Consider the following 22,837-nt stretch of genomic DNA (forward strand, 5'->3'; position numbering starts at 1 on the left):
TAAAGACAGATCCTGATTGTTGTGAGCCAAAGGAAAGTTATATGCCACTGATTTCAGAGAGCCTTCCACCTTTTTTTTTTAAACTGAATATTTACACTATTTTAAGAATCTATAATTCTAAAACACAAACCCAGGTAAGATCCTGACACTGTCCTTCAAGCTGGAAATAACTGCAGTTTCAACTGTAATGAAACAACAGGCAGAATTCTCAGACCGTACGTATTTCAAAACTGTTGTGTTAGAAAAGACAATTGTCCAATGACCACAGTAGGGTTAAACCAGGAAGTTTTAATCCCCCCATCGTGAGCTACCAGGTACTTGGAAAGGTGTAACAAAATCTCGTCTCTTTGCAAGTGCCCCACCTTTCAGGGCTGATTGAAGAATTTAATTTGAAAAACTTGAAAGATGCTTTTGATGTGGTGAGAGAATAAAATAAGAGAAAGTGTCACACTTTCTGACTTTATCACGTCTCAAGTGGACAGACTCTCGTTCACTTACTTTCGTCTCCATGAAAAGCCCAGTACTTCACCTTTGTCTCAGTACTTCTGAAAGAATCTCTTCCAGTACACCTGCATGACTGGACAGTACACATTATAATCCAGTTTCTAAGGTCATTTCATTCATCCAGATACTGCTGCGGTTTTGCATTCCACGTTCATTTTTTTAATACTAATAAAAATAGTAGTTTGTAAGTAATGTGTGTTAACTTGCTGGTGGTGGCTCTACAGCTCAAAAAGAGACTGACAACTCTTCGCCAACAGATACTCAAAGAGCAGGGTTCTGTCCTGAGCAGCAGTTCCCTCAGCACACCTGCACTCAGGGGGTTTGTTTTATCTGCTAGATGTTTTTTCTCCTGAAAAAAAGACCCAACCAATGAAACTCTCCCAGAGAAAGAGGAGACTGATTCAATTTTGGTATCTTCAGGAAACAGTCCTGTTTCTAATCAGCCATAACTGAGCATTCACATTGCTAGAAAGGGAGCAATACAGCTCCTGTAAGGAAAACTTGAAGAAAAAAAAAGGTGGATGGAGACTTTAAACTCGGTTTCTTAAAAAGTATCTTTTACTAATGCTACAATGAAAGACAAAAGGAACCTTCATCATCACAAGAAACCTGAGTTTGGAAAAAAACACAGTAAATTGTCAAGAGTTTTTGAGTATATGATTCTGAGGGATGAAAGTTTAGTAGAGAATTAATATAAGCTCCTAAATACAATCAGGCCTTTGACAGACAATAAATTACTGCAGGATAACAAACTGCACATAATCCATGGTGACCCCACAGGAAGTGGGGGGAAATTCCAGATAACCTCTTGTCTTTTGGTTAAAAAAAAACCAAAAATAATCTCTTTCACATTTACTGTGTGAGCTGCCAGGTCAGACTATACTTTTGGACAGTTATTATGGAGCAGATGCCATTTGCGTCTTGGAGGCCTCAGGATGACTCATTCATTGCAGATAAGCCCTGATTTGATTGCTGCTTGAAGAAGTCAAAAGCATTTAATACAAAAATGTCATCACCAGTGCAGAAAACGAGCCTCTGATAAAGCTTACGGCCAACAGTATGCTACCCGTTTCCTCGCTTCTTCAAAGCAAGAAATTGCTATGGCAAATTTGAACCTCTCGTTTTTCAAACAACTTTTGCAAGAAGTTTGTAACAGCCTTTAAGGAATTTCACTGAAAATCATGTGCTGAAGTAACCTCCTGTTCCATGGACAACACACCAAAGAACATCACTGAATATTCATATAGCAAAAGGGTAGAAAGTTAAATCACAGAATTTACATTTCCGTCAGAGATCACCTTGATTAATTGTTATGTTTTGGTATCTCTTCCTTCCTGCTTATTTTCTTCTGCTATGATCTCTTTGTGCTCAGGATCTTAAATTCTAACCTAGAATACTGTTTCAAGAATACAGGAGCTGTGTAAATCCAGAGTTCACATCACAGGCTTCCGCAGTACATCTATGAACCCACTGGCTTTACACAGTCATAGGCAGTTCTCTTGAAGTAACTACTCTTCAAATGACAGAAAGAAACAAAGGACTCCAGTTTAAGCTGTACCAGTACATCACCTCATGCTGCAAGATCTTGACAGATGAAGCCATGTTTACAAAACCTGGTGATGTATACTGGACTCTCATGCAGTTACCTCGTTACTATAACTAGCTTTATTTGAAATTACAATAGTCAAATAAAAGGAAACCAAACTTAGGGATCAATTCTTAATGCCCTGAAGAAGGCATACGGTAGCACTGCTATTGATCTGAAAACTCTACATGTTCACAAAAATTAAAGCAATAATGGCATTAGCAAGAACAAGAAAGTGGTTAGTTCAGGTGGTCTCAGCATATTTAAATAATTTGCAAGATACCTGCCTATTAAAGTTTATTGTTTTTTCTTTTTCATTCTTAACATCCTTGTGAGGTATTGGAAACAAAGTGCAAAACAATTAGCCACTCGTTTGCCCAGATTTGCTACAACAGGGACACAATATAAACTAGACTGCAGGTAATCTCACTGTAAAAGCATGTTTTTAAACTGGAAATACTCCAGTGGAAAAAAAAATACACCTAGAAAAGCCCACTCTTTTACATATTCTACATTTGTTCAGTTTGCTCAGTTTGTTACTCATGCTTTGCTGCTGTCATTCTTGAAAATTTCAGTGTATGAAAGAAAATACTCTGTCTCTTTTGGGTTAAATAAGAGAGACAACAGAAATGCTGATCCAGAAGGAGCACTGCAAAACCAACATTTCAGGCATTAAAATCCACTTCAGCCAATGTCGTATTACTCTGTAGAGCACATCAAGAAAACAACAAGAAACATGGTTGGCTGCAATTCCATGAGCTTGGGAGCTCAGAGAATTCAGTGGAGTCATACTGCTTAAAAACACAGTGACTACTGCAGCAGAGGAAATGTTTTAATATGCAGTTAACACAGACAACTGTTATGCTTATTTTCAGATACACAAGATAATCTGTTACTATTTCGGGGAAATTTGAGTGCTCAATTTAAGCTGATAAAATATGGGTGCCTAAAAAAGTATAAAAGTATAAACATTTCCCCCTACACAATTACATTTTTAGTAAATTCAATTCAGTTTTAACATCTTAAAAAAAAACCAAACAAAACCAAACACTTTCTGCGTTGTTGTGGAGGGGCCAGCAGCTTCCTGTGCAGACCTCAACCAAGTTGCAAAATGCGTTACAAACCCTTTCAAGCATTGGACGCATGGACAAAACATTCAGCCCATTGCTTAATCTGCTTAGTAGAAATGGTTTTTACAAATCGTTTCTGCCAAACTTTTATCAATGTATAAGAAGTTCTTTAAAAAAAAAACAAACCTAAGCCAAACAAACAAACAAAAAACCCCAACCAACCAACCAAAATAACCCCCAAACCAATCTCAAACAGCCAAGAGCCTGGCTGTTTGGAAATCAGGCATTTGTGTAAAGGATTACCTAGAGTAGATGCCTAAATTCTGAAGTTACTGACAATGGAAACTGTAACATCTTTAGAATTTAAAACAATCTTGTAGCTTTTTGAAACTCCCACTGCTTTCATAAGTCAATGAAACTGAGTTTTATACTATTTCATTAAGTGTTTTAAAGATGTGCTAAAGATTTTGCTTAAAACATAGTGTATTAAAAAGCTCCAGTCTTGTGTATTCACCTTCATCAAGGACAAACTAATAAAGCTGCACCAGATATTTTCGGTGCCCTTTAACTGCATAGTTGAAACAGTATAGAAAGAGAAAGGTTGGTTACAGGTATCCTGAATGTCTGATGTAATTAAGCTTTTCAATGGGATGATTTTGTGTTCACACTCAAGGTTGACTTTAACCACGCTTGTAGAGACAGGGAGCTAGGACTAGCCAGCCATATTTCCGTACAACCTCCAGCTCTTGAAAAATGTCTATCATAATCCACAGAATTCATTGCTTATAGGCATTTCATGAAAGCACAAACACACATATGAGTACAAACATCTCAAAAGAAACAAAATGTTCAGTTGTTCATTTTCAGTGAATTTTGATTCCCTTTCCAAACATCTGGTTAAGACTGGAGCATAACTTTTGCAGGAGGAGACTGTTTCAACAGAAGGAACATCGAGAATAACTCAGATTAAGGCCATTTTCTCTGAGTTTAGTCTTCCCTTTGGGCATTAAAATACGCTATTAATCCAGTCAATATATACACCCCTCCTTCAGAGAAACCTCTTGTCTGCTGTGTAACTTTTTACATGCTAGTTTCAGTTGATCTCCTAGACTGTTACTACATTATACAGTATGTCACAGAGCCATAAGGAATGTGCAGTATAACAGAGTCAACTGGGGCTGCCACTGATTCTGAAACAAGGTAGACCCCAAATATTTGCATTTGTGGGCTGTAATGTGTGTGTAGCACCAATTACATTGTCCTTTAAATGTTTGCAATGATTAGTAGGAAAATGTCTCCAAACTGATCAACATTGGGTCATCCAGCACCAGACATCAAGTGCTACATGTCTCAGAGGAAAATATGAGTGCATGGTCATTTGAAAAGACCAGTGTCTGTCAGCCCACAGGAGGGTACAACCATGCACTACAACCAAAACTTAGCACGCACTCCCACACCATCTATTCCCATTACGTAATCTCGCAATGCTTTCAGCCAGTTGACACCGGCTTATAGGCAAAAATGGTTGAACCCAGATCAACAGAGTATTGTCTAAATCAGATTTTTTTCTTTTGCAGCCGAGCCTCTTCAGTGTGACAATTCACTGTGTCTTGGAATAAAAGAGAAAAAACTGTCACCGTTCAATACTGTCTTCACATCCTGGAACCTCGCTCTTGCAAAATCTGAAACAGACCAATGAAAATTCTATAAATGAAAATTCGTTTAATGTCATTCCTAAAGCATGGAGATCAAAGAGAATCATGACTATTTCAAATAGCTGAGAGGGATCTGCTTCAAGGAAATTCCTGAAGTCTGTGCTTTAAGGCTGAAAAAGACAGGTTGATAGATGCAATGTCCACTAACAAACATCATTAAAAGAGATGTAAAGCAAGGCTAAGAATTAAGCATGAGTAATATAACCAAAGCTTAAGGATCGGTAGATGTAAAAAGTAAGCTATTTCACCTCAACCAACTACATTTCCTCACAGATTTTTACTATGCTATTCAGACATACAAAGGTTATCTGCTGGATTGACCAGCTATATAATAATAAATACTACTATGACAGCAGGTTTTAGATATTATTACATTAACATTACGTGCTCATGCAAGATCTCACAATTTTTTTACGCATCCTTGTCCTTATTTCTGTTGACGCAGAACATAGCACACTGAACTTCTCATGCACTGTTTTGTCCATCATTATCCTCTGAAATGCTCAAGCCAGGTAGCTGACAGGCAGTGCTAGCTCTCACTTGATAACTCTGTCTAAGGGATTTGATTCTCCCACTGTTACCAAGGAACTGAGATTCCCATTACAGTGAGTACAGGACTGGTTTTGGTTTTTGTTTTGTTTTTTTCCTAAAAGCAGTTGGTTTGTTTAATATTCACCTTAAAAGGCATGTATTAAACATAGGGACTGAAGTCTAACGGAAACTAAATACCCACCCCTGAAAAACCCAGGAATCCTTGTCTAGAGCATCTTACAACACGAAACCCATGTACTCTGCTTCCAGTGTGACCATTAGTTTCCTTTTCTGTTTCAATTCTGCTTGGCTGTTGGCGTAAGTATCTAAGTCTTAGGACTGACTGTCCAAGCAATGTTTCTCATGTTGCTACCCTACACTGACTGGCAATCAGCAATAATGAGCTCAAACTCTTGGGCTGTGTAGCACTGTGGAACTGCATAAGCAAACTGTAGAACCAATCATGCCATTAGCCAAATAAGGCACTATGAGAAGCTTCAAATATACTGAGCACAACTACTTGATAATGTTAATCTGCAGGTAAAAGTATCTCTAATTATACTTCATTTTCATTTGCTACTGGAAAGGACTGTTCATTTCAAAAGCTGCCAGGAAGCAAAGGCACAATCCCTGGACAATGGCATAGCTGTCTTCAATGTAGAATTTCCTTCTATGATGATTTCATTGTAGTCTGATACAGTGTAGTGTGATCCTAGCACACAGTAGCTCATTCCATCCCAGAGGACACACAGAATCTGACATCACACAGAAACACTTCAGTCTTTGTGCTTGTAAGGTAAAAACTGGCGATCACTTAACACAGCAGAGCAGTTTCATGTATGGTTTGAATTAGAAAACCATCTAGGTATTTGTTGTCTTTTTAATATTGTTAAAGCACTGATAATTTAACCTATCAGCTTTTGTAGGTCATTGAGCCTAATATGTCTTTCATAGTGAAGTAGGGTCTCACCTCCTTTGCACAACTCCATGGAACTTTTTAAGGACTGGAGTTCATAAAGAACCCATCACCACCGGTGTGCCTCAGGGACAGTTTAGAGACAGGTCAGTGTTAGCTTAAGAAAAGAAATCAATACTCCGCTTTATCACCTGCTCACTGCACCTCCTGCAGTACCTGGATCTCCCTGTGCTCACCAAGGTCTTTCTCATTTCAAATTCAGTATTATTGAAGTTATGAAGCCAGATGTCACTGCAGCTACTCTGATAAATCTCCAAAATACAGAAAAATGTTTTCAATGGGCCATGACATACTTTAGCGTGTTATTTAGATGCAAACATTGCTTATTTCATGAAGATAATTTACTATGTGTACTAAGCAAAAAGCATTTAATATGAAACTAGTTAAGATAAAAGTGAATTATGTGAGACCTAGACAGGCTGGAGAGTTGGGCGGGGAGAAATTTGATGAAATTCAACAAGGGCAAGTGTAGAGTCTTGCATCTGGGGAAGAACAACCCCATGTACCAGTACAGGTTGGGGACTGACCTGCTGGAAAGTAGCAAAGGGGAAAGGGACCTGGGGGTCCTGGTGGATACGAGGATGACCATGAGCCAGCAATGTGCCCTTGTGGCCAAGAAGGCAAATGGCATCCTGGGGTGCATTAGAAAGGGTGTGGTTAGTAAGTCAAGAGAGGTTCTCCTCCCCCTCTATTCTGCCTTGGTTAGGCCGCATCTGGAATATTGCATCCAGTTCTGGGCCCCTCAGTTCAAGAAGGACAGGGACCTGCTTGAAAGAGTCCAGCGCAGAGCCACAAAGATGATTAAGGGAGTGGAACACCTCCCTTATGAGGAGAGGCTGAAGGAGCTGGGTCTCTTCAGCTTGGAGAAGAGGAGCCTGAGGGGTGACCTCATCAGTGTTTACAAATATGTAACGGGTGGGAGTCAGGATGATGGAGCTAGGCTTTTTTCAGTGATATCCAGTGATAGGACAAGGGGCAATGGGTGTAAACTGGAGCATAGAAGGTTCCACGTTAACATCAGGAAGAACTTCTTTACTGTGAGAGTGACAGAGCACTGGAACAGGTTGCCCAGGGGGGTTGTGGAGTCTCCCACATTGGAGATATTCAAGGCCTGCCTGGACACGTTCCTGTGTGATATACTCTAGGTTACCCTGCTCTTGCAGGGGGGGTTGGACCAGATGATCTCTTGAGGTCCCTTCCAACCCTTGGGATTCTGTGATTCTGTGGAAAAGCCAGGTCCTGAAAATTGCTCAGCCACTGCTAGTATAACACATTCAAGAGGGATTAGACAAGCTTACTGAAGGTAGTGACATTGGTACCTCCTCATGGAATCATAGTGTCATGGTAGCTTTCATGCAATGATCTGCATACAGGCCTAAAGCTAAAATTCCTAAACTGAGGCTTACTGGAAGGTGGGAAGTATTCCAGGAGTTAATTTTATGAATGCTTCATACTTAAGCTCTTTTTTTGATTATCTGCTGTTACTCAAAGCTGTGAACAAAGTGCTGGAGTAGATGCCCCCATAGCAGATAACAGCTTGACCCAGCAAAAGTAGTCAGGAAGTTTATCTGCAACAGAGGCAAAACCATGGCTAATTAAGTACCTGTGCAGTTAGAAAATATTTGATCTATTAATATTGTGAATCTTTACAATCTAAAATGAAACAATTGAGTTTATTCTTTCCTAGAAAATAAAAAGATAATTCCAAGATCAACAGAACAATTTTCTACAGCTTCAGAACATGTACAACAAGATAAAGCTAAGCCAGATCTGGACACTGAACACTCTACTGAGCCAGGAAACCTAACATGAAGTAGAAAATTTTGTAAGATCAGGCAACATTTTAACGCATTTTGATTGCTACTTCGTCTACGAGACCTATGTTTACAAAAGGAGAAACAATTTCTGATCAGCAAACTCTCAGAAGAGGTGTTCAGAAACTGTGTGAGAGAGGATTTTTCTAGTCAGGGGCAGTGACTTTGTCCAAAGAAGAAATACAAAAATGGTAACCACTGGAAGACTGACTCTGCTGCAGTTTAAAATTAATCTTTTACTTTTATTTACTTTTCTCTCCTGAAAAATCCTTTACTAAGAATATTCCTGAAGATTTTAGTGGGTTACTGAGTAAAAATGCTGAGAGGATATGTTTCAAAGCTAAGAGAGGTCAGTTATGGCAGGTCTTCTCCTAATCTGCTAGTAGCCAGGATTGTGGAGTATGTCTGCAGCAGAACCAGGCACAGAAGAAGTTTTTGTTTGAGGACATGCTCTACTAGCTATATAGGTGACTTCCCTGATAATGCTCCTCTGTCCGCACATTTTAGATCACAGAATTACTAAATGATTTAGGTTGGAAGGGCCTTTAAAGATCATCTGGTCCAATCCCCTGCTCTGGGCAGGGCCATCCTTCACTAAATTAAATGCTTGAAATGATGCTCAAAGCCCCACTCAACCCAACTTCGAACACTTGCAGGGATGGGGCATCCATAACTTCTCTGGAAAACTTCATAGTAAAGACTTTCATCATTTTATCCAATCTAAATTTACCCACTTTCAGTTTAAAAACATTGTCTTTGGTTCTGTTGCTACGGGCCCTGGTAAGAAGTCTTTCTCTGTCTTTTTATAAGCACCTTTCAGGTATTGGAAGGCTGCAATGACATCTCCCCGGGGCTTTCCCTTCTCCCAAACAACCCCAATTCTCTCAGCCATTTTTCCTAGCAGAGGTGTTCCAGCCCTCAGACCATTTTTGTGTCCCTCCTCCGGACCCAGTCTGGACAGGTCCATGTCTTTCTTGTACTGGGAACCCCAGAGCTGGACAGTCCGGATGCTCCAGGTTGGGTCTTCATAAGAGCAGAGCGCAAGGCAAGAATCCCCTCCCTCAACCTGCTGGCCAGCTCTGGATAACTGGCTTCCTGAGCTGCAAGTGTACTCTGCTCATACTACCAGTATCTCTGAGTTGTCCTCTGCAGTGCTGCTCTCAACCCATTACTCACCCAGTCTGTACTGGTACAAGAGACTGTCCCTACCCTGGTGCAGATCTGCTGTGTTCAGGATTTTCCTTCTTTTCATGCTCTCTTCTGGTTTTCCTCCAGGTGCACCAGATCCAAAGTTAAGTTATAAACTGTAAACACTGCTGAACGCATTCTCATATCAGAGGGGCCTGAGTGTGACTGCTCCTTAGGGAAGCAGAACACAAGAACTATTTCCTCCCACTCAAAATAAATCTGCTGCACACAGAACAGCATCTTAAGGACTGTTTGTCTCTCAGGCAGCTTAAAAATCTTGCGTTCACTTCCAGCACAGTGCCAATTTATTTTTTTCAATAAAGCTTCAGATGTGACCTGTTCCTTGCAGCCACTCCTGAAGACCTGGCGGAAGACCTTATTCTATCTCAGCAGTAGTTTCTGTTAGCATCAGTAAGAAGATAACGTAGGTTCTTCCTTAAACATGCGGAAGCAACTACAGAGATAAGTCTGGTTTACAGCTAAAAAATTCAAGTGTGTAGGTAAGAAGCTTGAATTCAATCTCATGCAATGCTAAATATCTCAAATTTATACTACTCAAGCAACTATACTAAACGTATAACTGAACATTCAATGATAAGTTACCTGCTAGAAACTGGATAGTAGAATAAATATGAGTAGTGCTGCCAGATGCATAAGTAGTTGCAGAAGTTGTGCTTTCTGATGCAATTTCTGTGCTCTTCCATTTGTGACTTTTACAGTATCTGATCTTCAATAAGATGTTGTACAATGGAAAGGACCTGATCCCTCCCCAGAGACAGTTGTTTCTTATGATAAATAGAACTGTAGCACTGAGATCACACTGTTTACTTGTATTTGCCAGATCCTGATTCAGAAACTAATAATTTCAAGATTATCAGCTAAGACCATCTTTGCTGATGTTGCACTGAATGTGTAACCTGTAGGTTCCTACCAGATGACTCTACATGTGAAAAAAATAGTTGACGTAAAAGCTGGTGCACAGAAAATGAAAATTAAAAGCACTTCTGACCCTAGAATCTACATGAAGAACTTTTCTGCTCAGCAAAGCTGTAAAGGAACCAATCACAATACATCTTATAAGAGCAACACCGATTATTCTGCCCAAGAAGCAATATCCAGATCAGGAATTCTATGTTTGCTAACCATGCCACCACTATAATCACAAACACACATACCACCAGGACTAGCCAAAGAACAGCACTAGTGGGGTAGGAACTGGATGGAGCAGAAAAGCATCTGTGTAAATTCCTAGGGCAGCTAATGCTCACCATGACATTTACACTTAATCTGAGTCATTCATATCGTAATCCGTTTCTTCATCCTCACTCTGAGTGGCATGCAGCATGCAGCAAGTATAGAGAAAGGAAGGGAAAAGAAAAGATTGCAAGTGAGTCAAAGCTGCAACAAAGTACAGTCCACTTACACTTGAAGCATCTGTAAATGACATTTATTTACTTTTATCTGGGACTCCCACTCTTTGCAAGAAAGTACAACAGCAGACAGCATCAAGAAGGAACATGACAGATTTCATTAAAATTTCCTTTTTCAGATGTCCTAAAGTTAGCAGACAGAAGCCAACAGTGCCATGCAACATAACAATAGGGACCATAAGTATAGAGAAAAGTTAAATAAAACTGTAAAGCTGGTACTTTTACTCCGTGTACTCTTCATCATGGATGGGAAAGGATAGCACTTGAGAATCAAACTTTGGCGTTATGTTATGAATAATGTTATGATGTTATGAATAATCTTTGGTCATTTGTCCAAAGAGTAACAGATCAATAAAGTGGTACAAAATAAAATAATGCTTGTGGGAATACAGGTTATCGTTTAGTAGGGTCATGGCTACCATTAAAACCCACTAGAACCATTTAAGTCAATGTCCCAGATGCCATTTATTTCCTTAGCTTAGGTGTATTTGAAGGTTACACAGAAGTCAACTACTAACTTACTATGGAAACTGTTTTCAAAACAAAAAGAAACATAAGAAGAAGTCTCCGAGAAGGAATGGAGGTGAAGCTTGATTAGAGGGGCTATCAGGGAACGGCTTTTCCTAGTCTGACAGTCCAGTACTATCAACTAAAACTGAAATGCTTGACAATAAAAATTACATACTGGCAGTTTTTGTTTTTTCTAACCCAACCTGCTGTAAAAGTAACAGGAAGACTTTCTCCATAACTTCTAAAAGTCAGTCCCAATACATGAACATATTATCCTGTATATACCGCTGAATACCAGGATTTCAATCATATGAACTTCATTAAGACCACTGAGCTACTCAGACAACAGCTCCCAAGCTGCAGGCAAGATTCCTGAACACGACTGTCAGAAACCTCTCAATCAAAAATAATTTTCTATTTCTCTTTTCAGGCATAACACATGCCTATTAAAAATAGTGTTGTGGTTTAAGCCAGCACTGCACCAGCTACTAAGAAAAAGAACTGTTAACAGCTGAGCCCAGGACAACTAGAAACACAGGATACAAAAGATTACTTTTCAAGTACTGCTATTAGTTGCTAGCAATACCTCAGCAATTCCAGGACAAAAGGAGTGAATATTGTATCTCTAGCCTTAATCAACATCAATTCTGCTTCATTACCTGGACAAATTACGCCCTGCTCTCTTTCCTGAAACAGTGACCAAGAAGCACTTCAATGCAGAGGTTGAAGATCTAGCCCCTCTCAGAGCTACTGAATTTGCAGAGCTGTACTGCCCTTTGAAGTAGCTTTTATATTTAGGGTTTAATCATTTCATTTTAACAGTATTTTCTTTTCCATTAAGGGTGCAGTATAACTCTGGCAACTTCTGAAGTCCCCTGAAGATGCACTATCATTCCTTACGAAGATTTTTATTAGATTCTAGAGTTCCATGGTTTATTTCAGTCCTAAATTATTACCACACATTTCTAACCTGTTAGCTTTGCATCTTGGCAAAAGCAGACCCCAACCTGGGGTACTGGAAAGTGAGCCATAGCTTAGCCTGGTTCAGCGTCTACCTTGACTACATTAACCCCTTACAACTCCTTGGAAGTTTTATCTCAACAGTTACAAAGTGCATAAATTAATCATTTCACTAAGAATCCAATGTAAAGCTTGGAGTGTTTTTGCAGTGCAATTTACAAAAATGTCCCCATATATGTAGCTGCATAACCAAGTTACAAGGCATAGAAAGTAGTGAAGCTTTATCTGTTTGAGGCCTCAGTGCCAGGACCCAGGTCAATTCTTAAGCATTATTTCAAAATCCATCTCTTTGAAAGTTATTCTCGAAAAAGCAAGCTTTGATGTTTCACCAGTTGTTTCCCATCTACATATACTAAATTAAAAGCTTTTAAGTAAACTACAAAAGTACCCAGTTTGCAGTCATCTCATACAAAGCAATAATACGGTGATAAAAACTGTTCAATATGCATGGAAGAGAAGACTATACCTACATATATAACTGGTCTGCCTTACTACTATTCTGTTGTGTTTTTACATTTTCCCTTGTACAAACTCTGAAAGACAACTGAGCAAAATGCTAAGATACTGTGCCTGTTACAATCTTTTTGGAAAGCTAGCTACAGAAAGTAGAGAGAACTGGGTACACACCTGAAAATCCTAAGCTAACAAATACCTTCATTTTGCAACATATTGCACAGGATTATGCTTTTCAGAGACAGCATATTTCAATCTCCAGTCTTGACAGTAAGATTTCTTCTGTTGAAGCGTAGCAAGAAAATAGTTTTCAACTGAACCAGTGGCAGAACAAGGAAGCAATTATTTGAGAAACAAACCCTAGATTCTCAACAGCAAATATCTGCCAATACTTGAAAAAATGAAGACAGGTATAAGGAACATCGCAGACTATTGGATTTAAAGAACCCATTTGGTATAACAAATGCATGCTGACTGTACCATTTACAGTCATACAATGGACAAGGAAACATTATTAGTCATGAGTGAGGGGAAAAAAAGCAATTAAACAATGGTCCGAAACAGAGATAGGCCTAGCAGGACTTAGTGAAGCCCAGCTAATTCAACACCATTTCTTTAGTCCAATGTCTCATAACTTACCTTCGCTTTTTCACTTGGTTCACTGGTTGTGCCATAGGGAGTGTTATGCAATTCCTTTGAGACCACACACAGAAATTCTGCCTGATCTTCATTGCCATAGTTATAGGAAGAACCAATACTGACCAGCTGAAAGAGTGGGGGGGAGGGGGAAAAAAAAGTCAACTGCATTTCCACATAAAACAAACTGTAAACTCTCATCATTAATACAAACACTCCTCATTCTTCAGACTGTTGGCTGCGCCTGAAGCATGATTCTCCACTTCAGTGCAAATACATTTGGATGCTGACAAATACACTGACACTTGGATGATAAGATAAACATAGTTTTTCTTTTTAAACCTTTACAGAACTAATGATTGAATGGTTATGACTGTTCTGTGACAGAAAAGGCTACAGAGGCAGGCCAGCGGAGAAGTAGCCTCTTCCTGTTTCTGTTATTTACTGGAAACCTTCCCACCCTCCAAAGTTGATTTCTAAAAAGTCTGTATGCTGTACCTCGATGTGGTGGGATTTAACATGTAAATGGCTGCATGCAGGAAGCACTTTAACCTGAAGGGATACCCACGACTTTACTTACAGATAACAGTACTTCTATTAAAACAGATTTTGAGGGTACAAAGACAAAATTTGCATTTGATCAGAAAACAGCAAGACACAGCATGGTGGGACACCAAGAATAACATCCGAAATTCGTATGTGCTGCTACAAGGAAGCTAATTAAGGAAGCACTACAAGCAGAAGCCATGTGTAATGTAATGTGACCTGTTTACAAGCTTCAAGTCTCGATTGGATGATAAATGACAATTTACTGAGCACAAAGGATAAACTCAGCACCAGTACTACTGTATATGCAATGCGTTTATCAAACGGCAGAAATTTCATGTAACTTGTCTTACCTCACACACAGTTGTGGAGTAACAGGGGAATTAGAGACACCCTTCCCATTCCCCAAATCCTCAAAGTTATGTGAGAGTATTAAAGAAATTTTAGGGTAAAATGCAGCTGCTACTCCTGGGATGGCATATGGTTGACATGCACAGGATCTACCTTATGGCAGTTCCCCAGGCAACCCTGTGACCTCAGCATATGCTGAGAGAAACTGAAGGGGACTGGAGTGGAGCAAAGGCCCTGCGGCCAGGCTCTGTTTTCCTCCCTACAGGTGTGGGAACGTGATGACACCATGTACTGATAAACTGCACAGCAGCTGCCAAACCAGCCTTGTAAAGTGAGAGAATTCATACCAAAGATGTGTGTGGCTTGGTGGATGAAGTTGCCAAGCCATTATCCATCATATCTGAGAAGTCGCTGCAGTTCCATCAAGTTCCTGCTGACTGGAAATGGGGAAATATAACCCCCATTTTTAAAAAGGGAAAAAAGGAAGACACAGGGAACTACAAGCTGGTCAGTCTCACCTCAGTGCCTTTACTTAGCTTGCCTCTTTTCCAAGCCAGAATACAGTCAGATGTAGCTGGTGCATTTCTTTTAAAGGTTTATTTCAAAAGCATGACGAAAGAATGTATGATGCTGTTACCGCTGACACAGATCAAAGTTCTAAAAATCAACCTGTTGCACAGATACACTGTATCTGAATGTCATTACCAAAACCTATTTAACCTACCAAATCACCCTACTCATGTGATGAGTGTCCTACTCCCCAGTATCCATTATATCATTAAAGTGCCCTGCTAATGGCCCCATAGAAAACGCTTGACTTGTTTTTTAGGACAACAGCACTTGAAACACTGTCATCATCTGTCTAAAAACAGACTGTGTACTTCCATTAGTAGTCTAGCAGAGCACCAGAGAGTAAAAGCCTTGTTAAAGGAGGGAAGATGCAGCATAGATGAAATCTTGGTCCAGAATCTGTACCTGAGGGATAAGATTATTCCTCCACCAAAAGTAGAAGGTAGACCTACGTTAAAACCAGCTCCCATGTAGCACTGCCAGGAGAAAATAAAGCCTCACTATATTTTTAAGGAGAGAGGAGAGAGATGTTCAGATGTGCCTGCACTTGGTAAGACAGCTAAGCAAGCACCTCCACAGACAGAGCCAACGTCTACAAAGAGCAGCAGGCAGTATGCCTGCACAGTGAACCAACTCAATGCCAGGCCTAGGTGATGTCAAATTTTTTGGACCCTGACAGCAGCATACAAGGCTCAGCCTTCAATGAACGGTACTGACAAGATTCAGCACTCTCAAACCACCTACTTTAACTACACTGTCTGGGTGTGATCACCAGAAACCTTTCCCTCCCTTCTCCACTCCTAACATCACTCTAGGTCTGCAAAATACATACATACTCGATAATGAACACAGGATGATCAAAAATGAATGTGCTAAAGAGATTTTTTCCAGAAAAAAACATGTAATGAAGTTACAAAACTCCATTTTTTTCTTTAGAAGCACCAATACATCCTCATTGGAATATAAGGGCACCATTTATCTTGAGACACTAAATCAGCTAATCTTCCACTCTGCAGTCCACACCTTAACATAGTTGTGTAATACAGAATCACAAAACCTATAAGGTAACTAGTTGCCTAGCTGGCCTAAGAAAGTCCACTGAAAAGATGGAAAATAAACCCAGATGTACTTCATACATAGAGATGTCTTGTTGCTTCTCTTCCCTATCAGCAAAAAATACCATGCATAGATTTTCAGGGGGGAAAAAAAAGCAGTTAAGATACATTGGCTCCAAGCCTGTTAAGTGTATCAAATTTATCCTATATATTACATAGCAATTACAAAAAATACAGTAAGTGCTTCAATTATTGAGGTAATATGTAGAAGTATCTTAAACAGTAATTTAAACTCATTTAAAGGCTAGGAAACACTAAAAAAGTTGGATACATGTTTAAGTGAAGCCACAGCTTCTCTGAAGAAAGATCTGAATAATAAAATTCAAGCATATGATTTGATTTAGTATAGCGTCAAGTTTTCTTCTTGCAAAATGGCAAGAACTTGGTATCAGGTAACTATGAAAGCTACGATAACAACTACCAGTAGGAAAAATGCTTCTTTACTCATTGATACTCGAACAAAATAAATGACCTCTCTGAAAGCAGATATGATACAAGATCCAAACACCAGCCAAATCATCAATACTTATTCAACAAGGTAGATACTAATATCCCACACTAATGCTTCATAATCCAAGTAAGTTGATTGATTGCACATAAGTCTGTTCAAGAGACGTGGCAGACTGACTAGTTACTAGCTATTGGACAGGATTATTGATTTAGCCAACTATAAAACATCTGGGTGACTTTTTGCCATTACTGATCAGTTGATGCACTTCAAGATAAAATTACTTTTGCAACATTAAAAATAAGTTCTTCAAGACTCCCAACACAATACTCTTGTAAGCAGCTCCATATGTGTGCAACCAAAAATTTATCGTCTGCCTTTATTATTTGCATTATTTTATCAGTAGCATGTCAGAAACTTCATCGTAGGTTTTTGAGAAACATCAGCAACAATATGGGTGATGGCAGAAAAAGAAACAACAGAAAATGATTGCAGATTAGAACTGAACTGTTGTGTTAGAAAGTATGATCAGAAATAAGGCAGTATTTTAGCATTTGCATTCCAAAAATCTCCCCCTTGTTCCCAGTGTTGGTGGCAACAGTTTAAGAAGGGTGCTGATAAAGTGAAGGCAACTGTTAAACTCCCCTAACCTGAGTCTGTCCAACCCTGCACTACCCACCCCACCAAAAAAACCAAAACCCACAATAAAACAGAGGAATCTGAGGCCAGTGAAACATGCATTACAATGCATAGCAAAAGGATTTCAGATTATCCAGCCTACTCTTTCTCAGACTTCCTAAAAAGACAAACTCTTTCTGTCTCATGGGACTTAAACAGAGAGATTTAATGACCAAGAACTTGAGGGAGAAAAAAAAAAGCTGAAACTGTGAATTTCATCATTTGTATAACTATAAATATGTATCATTTGTATAACTATATATATAGACACATATATCTTTTGTATAACTATATATACAGATGTATACATGCATGTACAGATTTTTCCTCCTTGTTTTATTCATTCCATGACTTGTTTCATTACACTCCTTACTAAAGTAGTATGATCCTACTTGAGCACCTCTGTGAGCCCCAGTATCACAGCAAGCAGAGGAAAATGCCAATGTTACTTATCACCTAAATTCAGTAGATCATGATTCATTCACTGTTTGCATAGAATAAGGGTGCTGACACTAGTAGAGACAGTTGCATGTAACTACCAAAAGGCAGGTAAGGAAAGCTTTTTTTGTTGTTGTTGCTTTTGTTGTTTATTATATTATTCCTATAATTGTTATCATTACTATTATTATAGTTCTTTGTATTCTATTGCTTGATGTGCCAGTACAGGTCAGGATTTTCCTGAAAAGATGAAGAAATAACAATAGGGACGCTCCTGTCTCATAAAGTCTGAACTTCTAAGTAAAATAAGAGATGATCATCAGAGAGGCAAAGTGAAAAATAAGAACAACTAATAGTTTGGCCTAAGAAAGGTGGACAGAGAGTACGTGGTGCCTTGCTACGGTCAGGCTTGTTTTCAAAGAGGAAAGGTTTAAGGACGATTTCAGGGACAATAAGGAAAAGTTCTTCAGACAGTGATTTCATAAGTCTGCAGCTCTGTGAGAGGATAACCATTTTTCAAAAAAGTCTACTTCAGAAAAACAGATGACAGAAGTGTTACAGCTGAGGCAATAGGTCAAATTAAGTTACTCAGCAGCAGCAAAACATTAATCTCTTTCTGTCCTGAAATAATGACTGTACAGCTAAAAAGATCCCCATGAATGGGCAAAATAGTTGGATCAGTTTTAGGAACCTTACTTTTGAAGTGAACAGTTCTCATGCCTAACTGAATTGAGGCAGCTCTCAAAACCAGACACATTTCAATAACTTGCCTCTACAGATTTTCTATACTGATTTAACAGTACTGATTCAGAATCTATACAGCACATTTAAAGGACAAATTAGCAATAGTATTACCTACCATCACAGACAATCACTCCAACTTGCACAAACAGCATATTTGTCTTCCTTTGTTTTGCACTGGAGTTACTCAAATTAACTAACTCTTCTACTTCATGACTACCAATTTCCTTCTCTTTCTGTGATGGTCTGATTTTCAAAACTGAGTAAATTTCATAACAATTATTCTCAAATTATATTTTAAATATTCTTGTACTTTGAATACTACTGCTTCTGTGTCAGGCATGATGAACTCCTGCCACACCAGAAAGCTTGGAAAGCTTGTCTTTTCAGGGTTTTTTTTTAGTTATACTAACAGTTGATAGAATGAAAGTCCTCCCCTCAACTTTTTGTTACAAAATAAAATTGTATGAATGTAAGAATGGCCTCTAAACCTTTTAGAGTTATAATGTGTTTGTTCTACTGCCTTCTCAAAGGACTTGCAAAGGGCTACAAAGATACATACACAGCAGGTGGTAAACTCAGCAATGATGACTGAGACCAGGACTGCAAACATATTTATTTCAGGTCCTTTAATGCAATTGTCAGACTTCAAATCTAGAAGGAAGGAAAATTAATCCTCTTCCTGATTTTTGCTGTTTGTTTTTGTTTAAAATCTCCCATTTTATTATGTTGAGATTTACTTGGACCTATCTAGGACATGAACACAGGAAATCACACCATGCTGCCTTGTATCCCAGGTATCTTTAACAATGAGCTGCATTTCCTAGTCAGTTCCAGAAAGTCTACAAACCAATGCAATAATTCTGCATTCCAAATGTTACTTATACAACAGCAAGAAACAGACAGTACTTGATACTTGAAATTTGGATTCTGGAATACAGCTAGGCAACAGTCCAGGTTTAAAATTTGTAATTGCATGGTTAAGTGCTCATGTAAACTCTTAAATAAGGTTCTGCTCATGTAAAGTCAGTTTACTGTCATGTTATTTTCATGGTGTTATACTGATCTTTCAGACTGAATAACCATATATACAGCAAGGAAAAGAAGCACTCCGAGTATTTTACTGATGGAAAATACTAGAGAACACTAGGTTCCCAAATCAATTCACAAAAGACACTTCAGAATGGAGCACAGCTACAGACAGAACTGGAAACTGCCTCTGGTGTTACTGGTTAGCAAAAAACCCTTCCCAAACTCCTGAACACTGGGAAGCAACATAGCAATTTAAAAGTCAGTGATCTGAGGTTGAAAGGAGCAGGAAGGATGAGACACCCTAAAAAGCCAGTGAGTGAAGCTACAATTTATTTGGGTAGCAATAAAATTTTCCCTGAAAAATTCCCCAAACAAATAAAACCAAACCAACAACAACAACAAAAAACCCCCAACCAAACAAACAAAAAACAACCAAACAAAAAAATCAAACTACAAAAAAATAAAAAAGCTAAACCCCAACCCACCCCCCAAAAAAACCCCAAACCAAAACCCAACAAACAAACAAACCCCAGAAAACCAAACCCCCAAAACCCAGGCTGTTCTTTCCATTTGAGACACGACTTAAACCTGCTGATTTTGTTCTCCTCTCACTCCTTATTTTACTTCTGAAAAAATCTGTTACTCATTGCCCCAGCTTTAACATATTTCACTCAGCTAAAAAAAGCAATTAAGCTTTGACTTACCAGAAATACAGCGTTCCAACTCAGAACTTAACTGGCTATTCAGTAGATGAAATATACCCAAACTGGAACAATGATTAACACAGAAATGTCCCTTTCTGAACCCAGTGAACTCAAAGCTTTATTTACAGGGCTCCTAATGTTTAAACTGTACTACTTTTACTTAACAAGTATGAATCAAAGGCTATTAACTTTGGAGGAAGATTTAAGGAAAAGAAGGTACCTACTGAGAAGGTAAGAACTCTTCTTAAGAAAACTTTTAACTAAATAACATGGGGGGAGGGATGGTGGTGGTGGTTGGTTGTATTTTTATTATTTTTACAATATGAACATTCATCATGTATCATGAAATACTGTGAATATAAATAAAAGCCAGTCACAAATACACACAAATTACTATGTGCTGTACATCCAGGAATAAAGTGGAATGATTTGAAAGCAGCAGAAACGCAAGGAGGCCAAGCATATCAGTGTGAGGGCAAAAAGAATGGTGTGACACACCTCACTGCAGCATTTCTGGAAGCATCTCTCTTCCCCTTTCACTTCCCGTGACACTATCAGCAGATACTCTGACTGCTGGGCCCGGCCACAGCTGTACTGGGAACCTATACTGACAAGCTGAAATAACCAATCAAAGCAAAACACAAAAAGAAACCTTTGTAAAGCTGAAGCACATACTGTTATCCAAATTGTACAAATAATAGATGAGCTCAAACGTTCAGGTAACATTAACTTGCCACTAGAACAAGTTGCTATCAAGCTACGATTTTCATTTAAACATACTTAAAATTTACGAAGGCAGCTGCAAAGCCCTTTGTAATTTCAAGGGAAGTTAAGAGTTACTGAAAGTAAATCAGAAAACTCACTGTGGTATAGCCAGCTACTCTGAAAACCATGAAGTTTGGTGCACTGTGAAAGTGAGCATTATTTTCCTGTCATACTTTCCAAGTGCAGAAGGTATTGTGGATATAAGACTGGAAGGTGTCATGTAAAGCAATATAACAAGCCTGGGTATGGAAGAACGTAATTGTGTTTCAGACGCTGGTAACCAAAATACAGCTAGGGAAACATATTAAGTCAACTAGAGGAAAAAAAAAAAAAGAAGAAGGGGTAATTTACAGAAGATCCAAGAAAATAACTGGAGTAAAAAAAATTGTCTCTCTCGTTCCCATAAATATCAGTACCAAAACCTCTGTTGACACTTGCCAAACATCTAAGAATTCAGAAGTTCAAAACATCAGCTGAATTTCTCAACTTGTTATCACAAAAAAATGTTTTATCTTAACAATACACAGCAATTCATAGCCATTTAAATTCAAGCACAGTCTGCCAGTGCACTTGAGAAAGATTAGTGTTTTAAATTAAGTGTGAAGAACTAGACAACTGCCTATTCTGAGTAGGGATTACTACTGATGAGAAGGCTCATGAACAGTAAATTTATTTTTATCCTGCTATTGTTATGTGAATAATTTTGAAGGCAGCAGCTAAATACTGTCCTCCTTACGCAGTGAACATATTTAAGACAGCATTACGGTGACAGACTCAGGTTACATTAATCATTAAAATTTACATGACTGACACACCACTGCTGTCTGAAGCCTTTGTGTGTAGCAATTTAGTACAGCCCAAAGTTTCTCATTATGCAGTACTGCCTAAACATGGTTTCTTTCTGATTGCCAGAAGTAACAACTGAAACTGAAAACCATCTACAAAATAACCCATTGGTATCACAAAGTGGGGCAGCAGAACTATTGGCAGTAGTTTTGGGGCTGGGACTGCTACATAATTGCAGCATTCTGGCAGCGCTTTCACTGGTATTCTTTGAAAAAGTGCACCAATACATCCACATAAATGTGCCAAAAGTTTAACACCTTCCACTCCTATTTAATCACCACATACAATCGTATTTTACAAGAAAACTTTGAAATGTCAAGGGGAATGAAACATTTTTGGTCAAAAGCAACCACTTAAACATGTTATAGAGGGGACAGAGCACAAGGACTCTCAACCTGTAGGAATATTACTCCTCTGAAAAAGCTGCTGATTTCTCTCCCACCAATAATACGTAAAAAACACAGTAGGTGCCACCTCAAAGACTGCTTCTGAAGGAAGCATGCTGCTGAGCAACACAGGTTTAGAAAAGGTAAAAAACTGCGGAAATCCTACAATGTTCTCAAATCTTAATAATAAAACTGTTTAGATTAGACAGAATACTCTGATCATGTTGCAAGGAATGAAGTCTGCTAAAAGCAGGTCTGCAATACAACCAAAGGAGAGAATGGTCTAATCAGAGGTAACCAGAAACTGAGCATTATGAGACTATATGGGTGTTACGTTTATGTACTTCAACCTATGTGCTCAAGAGAGGAGGAGGAAGCAGGGAGAAAGCTGGATGAAACAAGGACATAATGTTCAAGAAAACCGCTGGAAGTTTCCAGTTTTAAAAGAGCTTCTAAAATCCAGAAGAGATTATCATAGTTCTTTTAGCAGTTGCACTGTCACAGCAGGATTATTCCCAAATACAATATCCCCAAAGAATACAAGGCTTTAGGACAGGTAAAAGCCATAGTATCATTTAAACTGTTAAAAAAGTAAAGGATGTCTGCTATAAGGAAATCTGGTTTCTCATGCCAAAGTATATATATTAAAAAAACCCAACCAAACAAAAAAAAAAGTTGTAAATGCACTGAAGGGAAAAAAAAATAAAAATCATGTGCATCAAATGAGTTTTTTCAGGGACTTAAATCAGCTTCTGGCTCCTGGCAGACCAAACAGACCTTGTAAT

The 22,837-nt window shown here is 38.7% G+C and overlaps 1 protein-coding gene across 2 annotated transcripts in view; it reads right to left on the minus strand.

Annotated features, from left to right (window-relative positions):
• Window positions 1–866: 866 nt before the first annotated feature.
• The window catches only part of LOC133210039 (BTB/POZ domain-containing protein KCTD5), a 30,467-nt gene continuing 8,496 nt past the window's right edge, over window positions 867–22,837 (minus strand). Inside the window, exons 5-7 of one of the 2 annotated variants that reach the window (XM_061349085.1) lie at window positions 20,554–20,670; window positions 13,436–13,561; window positions 867–4,841 (exon numbers count right to left, since the gene is read on the minus strand). In XM_061349085.1, coding sequence (XP_061205069.1) covers window positions 4,812–4,841; window positions 13,436–13,561; window positions 20,554–20,670 — 273 coding nt within the window. In that variant the 3' untranslated portion in view covers window positions 867–4,811. The remainder of the gene's footprint in view (window positions 4,842–13,435; window positions 13,562–20,553; window positions 20,671–22,837) is intronic. The other variant, XM_061349086.1, reaches the window with a different exon arrangement.

This window comes from Neopsephotus bourkii, unplaced genomic scaffold (genome assembly GCF_033783945.1).
Source record: "Neopsephotus bourkii isolate Nb327-2 ecotype Australia unplaced genomic scaffold, CSIRO-AGI_Nbou_v1 NB_384, whole genome shotgun sequence".
In the NCBI taxonomy this organism is placed as follows: Eukaryota; Metazoa; Chordata; class Aves; order Psittaciformes; family Psittacidae; genus Neopsephotus; species Neopsephotus bourkii.